Consider the following 18,156-nt stretch of genomic DNA (forward strand, 5'->3'; position numbering starts at 1 on the left):
TGTAGTTATTCTCTCTCTCTCTCTCCCTCCCCTAATTCCCTGCTGCCTTTTCCCATCACTTCTTTCCTCTATCCATGAACAGTGCTGGCTCATTCTTCAGCAGTTTCATGGTGGGGAGACCTTTCTGCACCTACACACCATGCTGATAGGTGCAAACTAAGAACTGAAAGAACTATGCGTTGCTCTCTGAATATGAGGAGGCTTGAACTCATTCTGATATCTAGCACTAATGAATGCCACAGCTCAGGGCCTTCCATTGAAAGGCTTTGCCTCTACATCATGACAGGACCATCCTAGTCACAGCAGTGCTCCACGGTGCACAGCTGTCTCAGAAGGTCAGCAGTGCTGGTAGGGGGATCTCCAAGATTGCTGGGCCCCCCCGGCCCATTCAGAGCTTTAGTTGAAGATTAACACACCAGGAGCTGAAAGTCAAGTGGGGAGCTGAAATCAGACATTCTGGTGACTTCCTCTTAACTGCCTCACTTCCTAAGAAGAATAGAAATTGCTTATCTAGAATCAGATGTGGTTAACTGACATTGGTAAGTCTAAAGAAAAAAAAAGTTCACAGCTTTAAAATAGTGTCACTGGGGAGTGACAACAGCTAGAGCAAGTGAAGGCAGGTGGGTTTTTGGCTGGGTTGCTACAAGATTTCTGACCACTTCAAAATAAATTGCCAGAGTACTCAAAGGATATTGAAGGAACCACAGAGATGTTCTGGCATTAACAAGGAGAAATCACAAGGGAGGATCATGTGGCATAGACATCCAGGTACAATTTACCCTTGTGCAATGCTAAAGAGGGGTGACAGCCAGTTAACTGCATGATTCCATGGTGACAAAGTTCTGCACAGTTCTGTAGTTATTGTGAGGAAAGTCACTGGGAGAGCTGAGTTTTGGTGCCATTGTGGAAGAAAAATCCCACTCAAGGTTGTTCCTGTTGGCGTCTTCCTCCTTTCTTCCTGCCCTTGAGCCTGCAGAGGAGGCACCCTGCTCTTCACCATGACAAACAGCAGCTTGACTCTAAGCAGCCTGGATGCAGTTTACATCACCATCGAGTTCGTTATTGGGATATCGGCGACCCTGGGCAACATCCTGGTCATCTGGGTGGTGAAGCTGAACCCAGCTTTTCAGACGAATACCTTCTACCTCATCGTCTCCTTGGCACTGGCCGATATAGCTGTGGGCATCCTTGTCATGCCGCTGGCCATCGTGGTGAGCCTGGGAGTCGTAATCCACTTCTACTCCTGCCTCTTCATGTGCTGCCTGCTGGTGGTTTTCACTAATGCCTCCATCCTGTCTCTCCTGGCTATCGCGATCGACAGGTACCTGAGAGTGAAGCTGCCCACTAGGTGAGTCAGTCTGTTTAGGTTGTTGCATTTTCAAGTTATTGTTCATATTACATGGGGGGGTTCTGTTAATGCTCTAATGCTCCTCCTGGTCGCCACACCCCAGCTCAGACCTGGAGGCATGCTCCCCCGTCTCCCCCAGTGCTCATACCCCCATCTCACACCAACCCTGCAACACCTATGTTTTACTCCACCCTGCCTCAGGGTTGGAGGATAGACTAAACGACCTCTTGAGATCCCTTCCAGCCCTACATAGCATTGGCCTGCTAAATCCAGGGTTGTGAGTTCAATCCTTGAGGGGGCCATTTAGGGATCTGGGGCAAAAATTGGGGATTGGTCCTGCTTTGAGCAGGGGGTTGGACCAGATGACCTCCTGAGGTCCCTTCCAACCCGGATAGTCTATGATTCTGTGATACATTTCTATGGTTCTGTGATGACAAATGCTCCCTGCTTCCCCATCTATTTGAAGTGGCTTCTAATCAGGCAAGTTTCTGAAGCAGTAAACTCACTTTAAATGTATGTTCCAAAAAGAGTAAGATTATCTCTTTGTAAAATCAATTTAAGAGCAGTTCTTTGGGGGGCAGGGACTATCTCGTAGCTCTGTGTTTGTGCAACTAGCACAATGAAGTCCTGATCCGTGTTTGGGGCCCCTAAGTGCTACCACAATATAAAAAATAAGTATTAATTATTTAATTGCCTATAGGGATCAGAGAGCTGCTGGGATCTTGGTGAAACATGATTTCATTCTTCAATCATTTTGTTGGGTGTATAGCCTGATTTTTATATTATTTCTGTGTTTGTTTATTTTGGGGCTAGTCACTTCAAATACTCCCGTCAATGTCAGCACTGGATCAAAATGAGAAAGGGGCATAGAGTGAACAGCAAGTTCTAATAAGAGGATTTTATAAAAAACACACCTTTTTTCTATAACTTGAGTGGCCAAGTGCAGGCATAAAACACTCCCCCCTCTCCCCCACCAAAAAAAAGAAAAAGAAAAAAGCCCACCAAACCCAAAAACCGTGGCACAGGGGCAGACAGTACACAGTCCTGGTGTAGTAACTGGGTCCACAAATTTATCTTAATTGTGAAGTCAACTGTAAGGAACGAGTGAAAGTTCATAAACAAATTTTTTTATGAACTGTAACAACATATGTTGATGGGAAAAGGTGCAAAAGGGAGACAGAAAAACTGCACAAGTCTAAACTAAAAAACCTACAGATATAATTAAGGACTGTGTTAAGATTATGCCTGGTAAACAAGAGAAGTGTGGGACCAGTAATCAATGAACCAAAACTAGTGGGTCAGAAATTAGGTCTAACAGATGGACAAGATGATGAGGGGATAGGCTATTCCACCCACCACTCTTGTTGGAGATCCTTAAAAGAAGAGACATTGGGGGGAAAGCTGGCTACTGTGATGCTGTCTAACTAAAAGATGAAAGAAGTGTTAGGAGTAAGCTTCACTGTGACGACTACCTGCCCTGCAGTCTCCTGGGTCCCCGGACTTCCTTCATCCTAATCCTCACAAATGTCGTGACCAGATCGGGCCATGAGAGAGGGACCCAGATAACGTTGCCTCCTCTATCAGCTCTGACTAAATCCTGAACACTGTCTAGGATGTGAGACTTTGTCACCCCTCACCACTCCCCAAGATGTCCTTTTCCTTCCACATCCTTATTTCTTCTCTTTCCCATGTTTCTTCTTTTGTCTTCTGTCTAAGAGTCTGGCTCAACCAGCCAAGACTGTCTATTTTACAACACTGGTGTAAGCCTATGACCAGAAAGAGGCAGCTAAAAGCCCTCAAAAGACCAACACTGGTACGAGTTTTCTGGGTTTCGGAGTGGCTGATCAGACTGCGTGCTAGGCCTGGGTTTTTTCCAGCGGTGAGAGTCAATGCTAGAGAGAGAAGTTCCATTTTCTATCTTTGCCATTCCTTTCTTTCCCCCTTTGTGCGTGTTCGTTTTGTTTTGTCCTCTGGGAAGTGAGACTGAAGTTTAACAGCAGCATCTATGACAGGTCCAGCCCATCTTAACTAATGTCTTCTCTTTTCCCTAAAGGACAGTTATTACCATCTAAGACACTGTCAAATGGGAAGGGGGAAAGGAGTTCTTTCAAAACTCTCTCCAGCGAAAGGGAAAGGGTTTAAAAGACTTTCCATAGTGCCAGGTTTCAGAGTAACAGCCGTGTTAGTCTGTATTCGCAAAACCTGGATTTGTGCTGGAAATGGCCCACCTTGATTTTCTCACACCCCCCCCCACCCTCATACACACACAAACTCACTCTCCTGCTAGTAATAGCTCATCCAAACTGACCAGCAGGATAGTGAGTTTGTGTGTGTGGTTTTTGGGAGGGGGGTGAGGGGGTGAGAGAACCTGGATTTGTGCAGGAAATGGCCCAACTTGATTATCATGCACATTGTGTAGAGAGTTGTCACTTTGGATGGGCTATCACCAGCAGGAGAGTGAATTTGTGTGGGGGGGTGGAGGGTGAGAAAACCTGGATTTGTGCTGGAAATGGCCCAACCTGATGATCACTTTAGATAAGGTATTACCAGCAGGACAGTGGGGTGGGAGGAGGTATTGTTTCATATTCTCTGTGTGTATATAAAGTCTGCTGCAGTTTCCACAGTATACATCCGATGAAGTGAGCTGTAGCTCACGAAAGCTCATGCTCAAATAAATTGGTTAGTCTCTAAGGTGCCACAAGTACTCCTTTTCTTTTTCCATAGTGCATTTGCCATGATGCTAAGTAGGCTGAGGTCTCTGTTTACCAAACCCTGAACCTTGTTTAATGTTGGGCAGTGACTGGGTCAATTTAAATCTTTAACTCTTTGGGTTTGTTTTTTCCCATCTAAATTAATAGAGCGGGCCATATTTCTATGAGCAAAGGCCCTACATTAAAAGATAACCAGGAGCAGAGGAATAGTATAGTCTGGCGGAATAGTGTAAATTACAATATGAATGGACAGGTCCTTAAAGGAAAGCTGGAAAGTAGCAGAATCAGCCGCTGGCAATGGCAATCATATCCTTGCCTCAAACATGCTGAGATCAGCACCAGACCAGAAATGTGGCCATCCAAAGCAGGCCAAATGGTAAGAGACAGACTTGGTTAAAACCAGTTAATCATTCCACATATGGTACAAAGTACCTGCAATAAGATACCTTGTCCAAAAGACAGCTGAGCACTCAAGTCAGCCACAAATGAACCTACAGCCCTTGAAGGCATGAATTCTTGGATGTTGCTTCACTGTCACTAAAGAATCACATCTAACAGGGGTGGTGTTTTTCAGGTACAGAATAATCACCACAAAGAGAAGAATTTGGGTGGCTCTTGGAATTTGCTGGCTTCTGTCCTTGCTGACAGGATTTGTCCCCATGTTCGGATGGAATCAAAGGACTAACACAAAAAGGGCCAGTGAACTCAAGTGCAAATTCACCTCTGTGATGAGAATGGATTACATGGTATATTTCAGCTTCTTCGCCTGGATCCTCATCCCTATGATCCTCATGTGTGCTCTGTATATTGAGATCTTCTACATTATCCGGACAAAGCTAAGTCAAAGTGCAACAAACATGAATGCAGCAAGAGTGTTTTATGGGAAGGAGTTCAAGGCGGCCAAATCTTTGGCCCTCGTCCTCTTCTTGTTTGCTATCTGTTGGCTGCCTTTGTCCATTCTAAACTGTATCCTCTATTTCTGTCCCAAATGTCATATCCCATCGCCTCTGTTGTACGTGAGCATTCTGCTGTCTCACTCCAATTCGGTCATGAACCCCATTGTCTATGCTTGCAAGATAAAGAAGTTCAAAGATACTTATATTCTTATTTTAAGAGCCTGTGTTCTGTGCACGAGTCCAAAGCTGGTCAGTCCTAGCATGGAGCAAACATCAGACTGCGACCCAGCGACCCCTTGATGCCAACTGGCAGAAGGTCCAGGGGGCACACACAGGATTTTACAGGGGTTCCCTGGGTCACATATATGCATAATAATTCACCAAAGGATGGCAAATGAGGTCTCTACCAAGAGCCAGTAGCCCACTGGTCATCATAACCACGGCAATATGAATGGATGGATAATATTTAAGGAGTTATGTATCTATATCGAAAATAATGTTCTTAAGGTCTTGGAGTTAAAGCAGGTCACATACCTTGGAAATGTTCCTTTCAGGCAAGTGGTAATATCTCCCTGTCTGATCATTTGTGTATTGTGTAGTGCGCAATGTATGCCTCACAATGTATGCCTATTTGCATATTGAGCCAGGTGCTAATTAAGAGACTGTGAAAATCTACAAGAGAGGAAATCTACAGGAAGAAAAAACAGCAGGAGAGTGTCCTGCTTATGAATAAAGACAAATGATTGTTTGGGGTATATCTTGGTGTGCAAAGGGACACACTGAAACCTTCACCTTGGAAGCAAACTGACAGCATGCATATCTCATGCAAGGGGTGGGAGGGTGTCACAGCCAGCCTAGCTAGAAAGTGCTGCAAGGATTTTAGATGAGCAATACTCTACTAGCCGTGAGAGTATCTTGTTAATTAAGTCTAGGCTCTAGAATGCATGCTATGATTTTATTCTTTATGGAACCATTTGTTTCCAATACTTCTACTTGCTTCTACTCAAATTGTTATGCTTTGTTAAATAATCTTGTATTTGATTTAACTATAAACAAATCTCAGTGCTGTGTGTTCAGCGGAGTGGTGCTCTGAAGTGGGACTGGTAAACTGGCTTGTACCATTTCTTTGGAAGCAGCAAATCTGTGAATACTGTGAGTGTCCAGTGGCACAAGGGCTTGTCACTCCAGGGAGATGCTCAGAGGTTGGAGTGTGCCTATTGCTAACCTGCAGAATGACAGCGGGGCCTGCAAGGCCTAGAGCGGAGTGATTATGTTGCCCATGGCCAGTGGAGTTGGGGAGCTGACCCCCAGCAGGCACAGAGAAGGCGTCCTCATGCTAAGGGCAGATGGTAGCAAGGTGCCTCAGAGTCCTGGGTACTCCCAGCAAGAATCACACAAAGCAGTGGTCGTAAATCAAGAATGGCAATTGAATTATCTGGGTAAATTATATCCACATAACGTAAACAGACTGATAACCCTGCGCATTAACAGGCTCTGGGAGAAATATATGCTCTGAATATTCTGCTCATTCATTCTACACATGCTGGAAAGAAAGGCTTCACCAGAAATACAAAGGTAGCAGGATTAGTAGAATCTAGTCCAAAATCAGCCATGTTTTTCTAAAGCACATTGTCTGCACCAGCGATTAGCTTATGGGTTTTAAGGCCAAAAGGAATCATTATGAGTATCTAGTCTGGCCTCCTGCATAACACAGGCCATAGAACCTCATCCAGTGATTCCGGTAACCAGCCTATAGCTTGTGGTTGAGCTAGAGCGTTGACTTGTTTTGGTATTTTTAGAAAGATTTCCGGTCTTGATTCAAAGATGTGAACTTTTCATGATGAGGTAATGACTTTGTCTACTGATAAATGAGATATAGATCCTTTTGCCTCTAGTTCATCAGCTCAGATCTGTCCCAGGACAGCAATGAAAAGCAGTTATATTATTAACTATTGTTTACAGGTATCCTGGGATAGATTTGAGCTGGTCAACTAGATTTATTATCTTCTGATCATAAGTCCAACCACTGAGTGGTTGACAGTGGAACGTCCTCCCCACTCAGCTTTCTGCTATCCTCTCCATTTCCCTTTCAGTGCTGCTGCAGGTCTAGTGCTTTTATCCAGACACTCCTTCCCACTTTTTGCCACAGTTACACCTATGCATCTGATGCCTTTTCAGTACCTTGTGAGAACTGGGTTCCAGCACATTCACTGGAAGACAGGTGTCTGCAGCACCAAACCTCACTCTCAGCTGGGCCCCTTGGTGGCAGTCTCCGCAGAGAGGACCAAAGGCTGAACGGGCTATGGAGGCTAAACTCCTCTTAGCCCTACAAGGAGTTCCTGTCAATGGGCAGCCATTTATCAACTTGGAATTCACTTAACCCTCCCCCACAAAAAATAAATAAATCCCAGAACCACACTATAGTGGACGTGTCCTGTTGAGACATACCACTCCAGACAATAACAGGCAGCATTGGTGGTGGTGGTGGGGAAGATAACAAAATATGCCACAGGGACACAATATACCAGTTCTTTTATGGGAATACCAGTGAGTTAGCACAGCTGTAGGTACAGCTTTTATAATTTCAAAAGTCAGTAAAGAGATTCCCGGTGCATGTTTTGTCTTTCACATTTTCTCATAAGGGTATTGACCAGAGTCAGTTGGAAAAGATGTTAGGTGTTGTCAAGGTTCCTTCCCCACTCTGAACTCTAGGGTACAGATGTGGGGACCTGCATGAAAACCTCCTAAGCTTACTTTTACCAGCTTAGGTTAAAACTTCCCCAAGGTACAAACTATTTTACCCTTTGCCCTTGAACTTCCACTGCCACCACCAAACGTTTATCTGGGTTTATTTATTAGGAAAGCGTTCTTTGGAAACATCTTTCCCCCAAAAATCCTCCCAACCCTTGCACCCCACTTCCTGGGGAAGGTTTGGTAAAAATCCTCACCAATTTGCATAGGTGACCATAGACCCAAACCCTTGGATCTTAAGAACAATGAAAAAGCATTCAGTTTCTGAAAAGAAGGATTTTAATAGAAGTAAAAAGTAAAAAAGAATCACCTCTGTAAGATCAGGATGGTAAATACCTTACAGGGTAATTAGATTCAAAGCATAGAGAATCCCTCGAGGCAAAACCTCAAGTTACAAAAAGACACACAGACAGGAATATCCATTCTATTCCGCACAACTTAATTTCTCCGCCATTTAAAGAAATCATAATCTAACACATATCTAGCTAGATTACTTACTAAATTCTAAGACTCCATTACTGTTCTGTCCCCGGCAAAAGCATCACACAGACAGACACAGACCCTTTGCTTTTCCCTCCCCCGAGCTTTTGAAAGTATCTTGTCTCCTCATTGGTCATTTTGGTCAGGTGCCAGCAAGGTTATCCTAGCTTCTTAACCCTTTACAGGTGAGAGGATTTTTCCTTTGGCCAGAAGGGATTATAAAGGGGTTTACCCTTCCCTTTATATTTATGACAGGTGTGTATTCCTGTTTTCCAAAATACAGTACTTAGCAGCCTGGGCATATCCTGACTGAATAATATTTGAAGAGAGGCGTGTTGTGTTGTCTGACCCAGGAACTCCTGAATTTTAATCACAGCTTTGGCAGTGGCTTCTCTTTCAACCAGTCACTAAACTACTCTCACAATTTTGCCATCTGTCAAATGGAGAAAATAATTATATCACAGGGTGTCATAACTATTACTTAATGTTTGTAAAGGGTCTTGAAGACAGAAAGCTGCTCAGCAATATATCTCAAGCCTGCTGTTGTATTTTTGTTCATCTTTATATTTTAGCTACCGATATGTTTGGAGTCCAGCAAAAAAAGTAAGTTGAGTAAAAGGAAAACTTATGGGAATCGGAGAGAAGGCCACATAGCTCTTTGAATGCATCTCCAACTGATTGCTGAATAGTTCTCAGTAGTTGCATTGTTCCCTAATTGCCCTGCCTGTCCCTGAGAACTTTCATTCATACCTGGCTCTCTCTCAACACTGGATTCAGTCTCTAAGGTGCCACAAGTCCTCCTTTTCTTTTTGCGGCTACAGACTAACATGGCTGCTACTCTGAAACTGGATTCAGTGTTACCTCATGTGGTTTGACCAGACGCTGACTGTCCTTCTGTCTCTCCATTTTTGAAACATCGCTGTGAAGCATCCTGAGTGTTTGTGGAAAGTGGGATGAACTAGTGCAGGGGTAGTCAATTATTTTTTGTCAAGGTCCAAATTTCTCGGTTAAGGTATAGTCAAGGTCCAGACTCCAGAGAAGAAAAAAAATAATAGTGATGATATTAATAAGTAAATAAAAAGATTTCAGGGTCCTTTCGAAAGCATCTGGCGGTCTGGGTTTGGCCCATGGTCCACCTACTGACTACCCCTGAACTAGAGTGATTGTGTCAGAGAAACCAGAGGAATAGAGAACTGAAAACCAACTGCAACCACACACACAAGACAAAGCTCCAGACACAGTTTCAGACTAATACCCGAAAAAGAGGAAGCCAGGGCAGTGATGAAAGAATGAAACTCAAACTTCCACTTATCAGAGTAGCTGATGGAAACAAAACTTTGCTTTAAGTATTAAGTGAAATACACTGTTGCAAACAAAAGAGACTTTGGGAAAAAACAGGGAAAGTTAATTTTGCTCTAGGGTTGAAAACCGCATAGCCACACTGAACAAGCTTGTGATTGAGACACTAGACTAGGATCTGGAAGATCTACATTCAATTCCTCCATCTACCTCAGGTCCCCTTTTGAAAAATGGAAATTTCTCCCTCTTTTTAGGGGTCTTTTCTTTTTGGACTGCAAACTCTTTAATGCCAAGCACACTGGAGCCCTGATCTCTGCTGGTGCGGCTAGGCACTACTGTAATACATATAAGAGCAGTTCTTATACCCTGATCACTGGAGCATGGCAGGGCATGGACACAGTAGAATGATTAGCCAGCCATGCTCACGTTCTTTCAATTTTTCTAATATTTTTAAAAAATCCAAAGTCAAATACATAGAGAACAAAGAGTGGGTGCAATACGGTGTGAACTCGCACATTCTGAATGTCTCAAAGGAGTATGAAGGGGGCCTCCTACCTGCAATTGCCTTAGAGGATTCTAGGCTATAGCTTCTGCCATTTTACAAACAAGAAGTTGTGATAAGTCACAGCAGGCTGAAATTGGCCAATGTCCTTGTTAAAACGGGATATAGCTCTGATGGCTGAAGTATCACAGCTAATCAAATTGCAACACTGACTTCTAATCCAAGGGGCATCTGCCTTGTGTGCCTCCAAATCATACTAACTTTCTCTAGAGGTCTGACATTTAAGTTAGCATGAACTCCACCCACTGTCCTTCCCCAGGTAATCAGAGAAAGCAGCCTGAGTAGATTGTCAGCTTTTGGGGCACGGGGCTCTTTGTCCCGTGTTTGGGTAGCACCTAGCACCGCAAGAATGCAAATAATAATAATAGTCTCAAGACCCTTTCAAACCACATCTTGACTAGAACAAGTTCCAGCTGATAAACTACATTAAATACCAGTAGTTGATTGGTAGCATCTGCTGTTTCCAGTAAGCATAGCAGAGAGTGGAAATAGGATGTAGGAGCCAGGCTTTTTTTTCCCTGATAAAGGCTATTCTAGGAAAGTTGAAAGGGAGCAATTCTGTTCCGCTCATCCAAGGAAGTTACGGTTAAAAATGCTCTATTTCTTGGCCTTGTGACTAAGATGAAGTATAGAACCAGTTTAATACCTGTCACAGCCTCTGACAGGGGATGATGTCTACCCTGGTGTGCAAGTGGACTCAGGTAATGAACAGGTCAGTGAGGGAGCTCAGCCAGACTGCGTAACACCCATGGATTTCCCTGCAGAACCCCTGTTCGTCAGTAACCGGACAGACCAGCTGGCTGCTGTGGGTTGTCAGAGGCTTGGACAGGGGCCCCATTTAGTTAGCTGTGGGCCTCACAGAAGGTTTATTCCCAGGGCACGTGCAGTGACACTGTTCGTAAGAGACCAGACGAGCACAAGAAGGCACAGGACCAACACCCCTATAGGGCTAAGAGACAAAGTGAGCGTTCCTGAGACCAGACGTCACAAACAAGCAGAAAAAAAGATTGGCCCAGCCAGATCTCCCGTTGAAACCCCACAGCTCTAAGAGAATCATTCTACTCTGCCTTCCTAAACGGAACCCCAACGGACAGCATTGGCTACCCCATCGTTCCCAGAGACGAGGTGAAGCAATTCTATTCTTCCCAGTCCTATCAAGCTGCCATTTCCCCCTACTCTCAGCACACATCTCTTATAGGGGAATTTAGTAATTCACCCCAGCTGAGCCCATTCCCATTGCCCTCTTAGTCAGGGTCATTACAATGAGGATAGGCACCTGTGTTGTTTACAAGGCTCAGGGAGAGTCTCTATTAATCTTCTCTCTGCCAAGAGAGTCCATTGCCCGCACCACACCCTGAAAAATGTCTGTCTGCTTCCCAGCCAGGGGTATTGTCCGAAGCATTTCCCCCCCGCCCCCCCCCCCCCCCCGAGGCATAACACGGCATTCTCTCTGACCTGTGGTAGATGCCCTTGGAAGTACCTCAGATTTTTACCCCTGTGCCGGCTGTGCAGAGACCCAATGTGCAGCCTATCTGCTAATTAAGTCCACGTAAGCTGTACTTTTAAGTAGGATTGCCACTGCTAAGGTACAAAAAACCAGGAGCTCAGGGATGATCCTGGACAGCTGGCAGTGTGCACCTGTACAGATTTCCCAGGACAGCTATGATCCTGGGAAACTCTGGCTAGATGGCAGCCCTAATTTTACGTGGTCCCTAGGCCTCGTGCTGGCTTCTGCACAGGGGAGAATTGCACCCAGCAGGAGCAAATGAGACAGCGTGTTGCAGTGACATCTGAGTGATGAAGACTCATGATTGGCTGAGCGAAGCCAGGTCCTGCACTCAACTTGATGCCATTTCTGTCTGTCTGTAACATGGTAACTTTTGAACCCTGCATCCAATCAGTTTCAAAATGATGTAGGAACAATGGGTAGAACTCTATGGATTTTGGTGAAAATAGGAAAACAATGGACACACAAAGCCCTTGGCATCTAGTTAACAGATGCAGCAGCTTCAACCACCTCTTTGATTGCCCATAATCAAAGAACCAGTTGATGGCAGCCATTAACAACTGGTTAACACAGAGCCTCTGCATGAGAGAGGTTAAGGGGGTGCAGGGAATCCTTGAAATAGAGGGACAAAGGCAGGAAGCATATAGTGTTTTTGTTGTGTGGTTGCTGGTGAGTATTTCCTTCAGGTTGGGGGGCTGTCTGTAAGCAAGGACTGGCCTGTCTCCCAAGATCTGTGAGAGTGATGGGTCATCCTTCAGGATAGGTTGTAGATCCTTGATGATGCATTGGAGAGGTTTTAGTTGGGGGCTGAAGGTGATGGCTAGTGGCATTCTGTTATTTCCTTTGTTGGGCCTGTCCTGTAGTAGGTGACTTCTGGGTACTCTTCTGGCTCTGTCAACACTAATCTAGGAACCAAACAAACCCTTGCAACAAAGCCCGTTGCCAACTGTCCCCACATATCTATTCAGGGGACACCATCATAGGGCCTAATCACATCAGCCACACTATCAGAGGCTCGTTCACCTGTGCATCTACCAATGTGATATATGCCATCATGTGCCAGCAATGCCCCTCTGCCATGTACATTGGCCAAACTGGACAGTCTCTACATAAAAGAATAAATGGACACAAATCAGACATCAAGAATTATAACATTCAAAAACCAGTCAGAGAATACTTCAATCTCTTTGTTCACTCGATTACAGACCTAAAAGTGGAAATTCTTCAACAAAAAAACTTCAGAAACAGACTCCAATGAGAGACTGCTGAATTGGAATTAATTTGCAAACTGGATACAATTAACTTAGGCTTGAATACAGACTGGGAGTGGATGTGTCATTAAACAAAGTAAAATTATTTCCCTTTGTTAATTTCCCCTCCGACTGTTCTTGTAAAGTGCTGGAAATGGCCCACCTTGATTATCACTACAAAAGGTCCCCCCACCACTCTCCTGCTGGTAATAGCTCATCTTTCTTGATAACTCTTGTTACAGTGTGTATGGTAACACACATTGTTTCATGTTCTCTGTGTATATAAATCTCCCCACTATATTTTCCACCGTATGCATCCGATGAAGTGAGCTGTAGCTCACGAAAGCTTATGCTCTAATAAATTTGTTAGTCTCTAAGGTGCCACAAGTACTCCTTTTCTTAATATAATCATGGTTCCCCCAAGGCTGTGTCCCTTTGTCATTGGTATCATGATACACTAGTGCTTAAAGAAATGGTGGTTTTAAATGTGAGTGGAGAAGAACAGATCTCAGTGTCAGTCATAAAGCACATTTGCTCATCCCTTATCTTTTGCAGTCATCATATGGCCATTTAATCTCACTTCTTTAAATGCTGAGCAATGTGTTTGTGTTTCTAGACATTTCTGCCTCTTTTCCATTTACGAAACTTGGCTTCTCTTTGTCAGATATTGTGAATACTGACTTCTGCTGAGGTGTGCAGCAAGTTTAATCGACGCAAGAGAAATAGAATCAGATTTACAAAGATATTTATGTGCTAAAGATGCAGATAGACATCCAGTGGGCTTTTTAGAAGGCAGTGCCCAACTCTCACTGGAGTTAAAAATCTGGCCCAAGGCACCTGAAATCCAAATAAGTGCCCATCTGCATATTTAGGCTCCTCAATACCTTTGAAAATCTGGTTTTATGTACTGACCAAAGTGAAGAAGGGTTCAGTACTCAAGTAACAGAGCATGAGACTGTTGGAGATATAGATTCCATTCCCAGCTCTACTGCTGATGTGTTGTGTGACCTTTGGCAAGTCATTTCAGCCCAGATCCACAACAATTTGTAAGTCCCTGACTCCCACTGATTGGGGAGCCTAAATACCTTTCAAGATCTGGGCCTTCATCTCTCTGTGCCTCAGTTCCCTACGCATGAGCGTGTGTGGGTGGTGGGGGAATGGAACACAGCTCCCTGTGCTCAGCTAAAACAGAGGCGAGCCCCCATCCCTCCTCTGCCTGGCTTGGATAAGCAGGGCTTCCCTACAGCTCCCCTCCTCCTTCAAGGATCTGGTGGTGGGCAGGGTGCTTCATTGTAACTTTGCTGCAGTTCCCACAGTTGTAAAATGGGGGTAACGCTTCTTACCCACCTTGTAAAGTGTTTGTAAAGCTATGGATGAATGTGCCATTATAATCTTTGATGTTCCCCCAGCGTGTGATGGGTCCTCGCTATTTATTTATTGTTACATGTTTTTTTAAACATCTCCACTGTGGCCATGGATTTCATAAGCGTCACAGCATTTATTTGAACCTAAAATTCTACAGAGGACATGAAGTCCAGAAAAACAACCTAAAGTACTCATCTCAAGATCCCATCAGGAAGCAGAGTTTTCCCTATGCCATCTACTATGGAGAATTATTTTTACGTGATTAACAAACACAGTTAACCAAAGCAACTGACAATTAAAAGAGGAGGTACAATAAAATGAACTATTTGAGTAAATACTAATTTAAGAAGGGGGTGTAAAAGGAAGTCAGAGAGGGGACGAGAACATCTGACAGGACAGATCTGCACAGATTATAAGAAAGAAGAATTTCCTGCCTTTATCTAGTCACTTATTAACACATGCAAAGAAGTTTCAGAAGCTGTTTGAAGGATCACAAAAATATAGCAGGAGGAATGAAAAGAGACAAAGTCATCACAAGCAAGGTTATCCATGTTTTATAAATAAGGAAATGGAGCCACAAAAGACAAGCGATTTCTTCAAGCTCACACCATGAGTCAGGGAGAGAACAATGGAATCTGAACTCCTGGTGACCTGCTCTGACCACTCACCAACACTTCATTGTGGGACAGACCTCCATGTAGCTTAAATAAATCAGCTGATGTGATACATGCAATATTTGGCAACATGATTCCAAGCAGAACTGAGGGGCGGTGACAGAACTTCCATCTGCATTTGAACTGCAGACAGCAAAGATGTCTTCATTTCACTGTGATTAGCACAAACTACAGAGCAATCTTTGACTGAGGCTTCTGTTTGAACATCAAACTGGCATAGGTGATCTCATCATTAGGACACGTAGGAACCTGCAAATATTATTTGGGAGTGAGGAGCTGCTGGAGTTCTGACTGGATTTCCTACCCTTCATTTTGCTTTCTAGGATGCTCTCAAATGTAGTCTAGTGTGAGCAGTCTGTTCCTGTGCATGGGGAACACAGAACTTGCCAGACCAATGGTCCACTAGTCTGGTATCCTGTGACCATGGTCGATATTAGAGACTTCAGAGGAATCAATACCATAATGGACAATTATGGAATAACTTGCCCATAAGGAAAAGCTTCTTCCTAATCATCTCAGTTAGTGTTTGGTTTATGCCCTGAAGCATGAGGGCTTATAACCCTTATAAATGTCAGAGGTGACATCCCATCTCTAAGGAACCGCAGAGGTGACAGATTGAGTCCCTGAGGTATTTGGGGAATGCAGCATTTGAATCAGGGCAGGAAATATCTCGGTCCCTCTACAAACACCTCTTCCAGTCTCTGGCACCACAGCACGCTGATGGGGAGGAGGAGGCTGCAGAGATGAGAAACTGAGCATTTGGGTGGCATAGGTAGGAGTGATTATTGCTTTCCAAGGGAAAGCACTAGCTATAATTTAAGGTAAAAGGAACCTCTGAATAACTGTTACATTTATATGAACAAACTTCCTTTTTTCAGTCCCAAATTCACATTTATAACAATGTAGCATTTTCTACAGAGAATCTAAGACACATCATGAGACACCCCAAGGAACCAGTTCCGACCTTTACCTGGGTGTTTTCAGCAGGTGCCTGATGCACAGTATCTGCAGGATCCTGCTCTTGAGAAGTCTTTAGGGGTGTACTGTGATCTGTAATGGAGACAAAGGGATATGTACCAACGACAGCCAGGCCCCAGAAGAAATCCCCACCCCCTGGGTATGCGTTCAGAATCATTCTAAGGCCTGGATGAATTGATCCAGTTCATGAGGTGTGGAGAAGTGCAGAGGGCACAGGAAAAATTGGGAGCAAACTGTTTTGCAAATGGAAATAAAGTTTTAATCAGGCAGGTTGGAGAAGGAAGGGCAGAACCCCAAAGTGTGCAGCATGGAGCAGCGTGGGGAGAAGATGTACAGTATGTTCTGACCTGCATCCCCTGTATTATTTTACTGTATTGTCTGTATTGGGATGGTGTCTGGCAGCGCCAGCCGTTAACCAGGACTCCATTGCGCTGGGTGCTACACAAACACACAACAAACAGAGGGTCCATGCCCCAAAGAGCTTACAATCTAAGGGTCTCTCTTCATTGCAGAGTGAGTGCATGGAATCTGCCTGCTGCTTAGCCTAGCCTGGGTGTTAGCTGCCACACTGCAAAGCCAAACTCAAGTCACTGTACCCCCACTGGGGCTAGGACTCTTGGATTCTTGGTATTTGCTGTAAACTGAGTTCCTCTATGATACTTTCCCACGGAACTGTGGGAGAATTTGTCCACCCTTCTGATCACACAGCAGGAATTGCGGGAAGGCACTGGAAGACTATCAGCACTTCACTTGCGTGGCTTAGCCTGCATCCTCACTGCAAAGTAGGTGGGTTACCAGTCTGAATGAAAAGAGAAATGCCTGGCTCAAAACCACATCCCCAGAAAGGGCCAGTTAATTTGGGTTTAAAGCATCACTAAATATGGGTGATGTGCGGGGACAGGAGGGAGTTGGAGCAACAGCAACACCTGAATAAAAGGCCGAACTAACCTTGCTGCGAAGACAGACCCTAAGTAATCTAGTAACTTGGATCTTATCTGTGTGGATTCCCACAGGAAGACCTTTGAAAGGTGTGGGTGCTCGGTGCTTTGAAAAATCTGGCTCGGGTTTTTAATAGTCACTATTCTTGGCTACAGTGGGCTTTATGCTTCATTGCATGATGGCAAAATTACCACCATTATAGCTGAAGTGGTGCCCAGAGTCAAGAGGTGGATGAAAAGTCACTGCTACAAACAGATACTTTTGGCTACCATTTATTCAATACTCAAAGTACATTCACATACAAAAAAACCCAGCACACCTGTCTGGGTTTTTTAGAGTATTAACATTAGATAGACATGTGTGGATGGTTAAATATGTGTAATCAGAGTTTTCTCTCAATTTAATCAAATCACTAGAAATGACATGTCATAGGTATTGTCATGATGCTCACTCACTCTGTAATATGACAACACCCTGCTATGGAGATCTGATTATTATATTCCTGACTAATGTTTCTTTCAACAAACGTTCATTGGTGTAATGATGTTTTTGTTTCACATGGGCAAGCATTTGTAAACCTACTAACGCTTCCTAAATACAAAAATAGTAAAAAAGAAAAGTCACTGCTGTTAATGCTGCATTCAAACAGATATCATCTAAGCAGAGCTCTGAAGGTGGTGGCATTATCACATTCCCAAAGTTATGTTATGGCCTACCCTGAACAGATATGGCAAGGAGATCCTAAGTGAACACCATCACTTCCTCAATGAAAAACCTGCACCCGCAGCAACCACATTTGAATGTGGAACATCTGAGATCCTCGGTCCTAGATGCTAAAAGGCATTTAAGCATCTAAATCCAGTTGATCTCAATGTGAGTTAGGTGCCTAAATACCTTTGAGAACCTGGCCCATGGTAACCAGCTGTCCTCTGCCACAAGCTACAGCAGTCCAATATCCTGCAAGCATTATTCTTCATTGCACATCCCTTACCTTTCCTTTTCCTGATAAAGCAGACGATTGTAAATACCAGTATGGTCAACAGGACAGCAGAGATACAGGCCACCAGTATGTAGAGGAACTCAGGGCTGTTAGTGCACAGAATACAGTGGGTCAGAAACAAACAGCTCTTCCCTTTCCTGCTCTCTGTCCTGGCTACCACACTGGCCAATACTATCTCAGCACCTCAGGGCTCTATGCTGAGTTCAAACACTAATGTTACCAAAACTTCCAGAACCATGCCCGATGCACTGAATTTGAGCTGAGTTAATAGAGATAGATAGATGTTATTGGATATCAAAATCACATGTCTACAGAGAGCTGCTATTTAGTGGGCCCAAATTCCAAATGAGAGGGAAGAAAGAACCTAAAAAAATCTGTGTGATAATATGAGATGTT

General features: G+C 44.1%; 1 protein-coding gene across 1 annotated transcript; it reads left to right on the plus strand.

Annotated features, from left to right (window-relative positions):
* Window positions 1-836: 836 nt before the first annotated feature.
* ADORA3 (adenosine A3 receptor) lies at window positions 837-5,967 on the plus strand. Its single transcript, XM_073319909.1, has 2 exons — window positions 837-1,348; window positions 4,634-5,967. Exons 1-2 carry the CDS (start codon window positions 999-1,001, stop codon window positions 5,253-5,255), a joined length of 972 nt encoding a protein of 323 aa, XP_073176010.1. The 5' UTR covers window positions 837-998; the 3' UTR covers window positions 5,256-5,967.
* Window positions 5,968-18,156: the final 12,189 nt, after the last annotated feature.

This window comes from Lepidochelys kempii, chromosome 21, assembly GCF_965140265.1.
Source record: "Lepidochelys kempii isolate rLepKem1 chromosome 21, rLepKem1.hap2, whole genome shotgun sequence".
Taxonomy (NCBI): Eukaryota; Metazoa; Chordata; order Testudines; family Cheloniidae; genus Lepidochelys; species Lepidochelys kempii.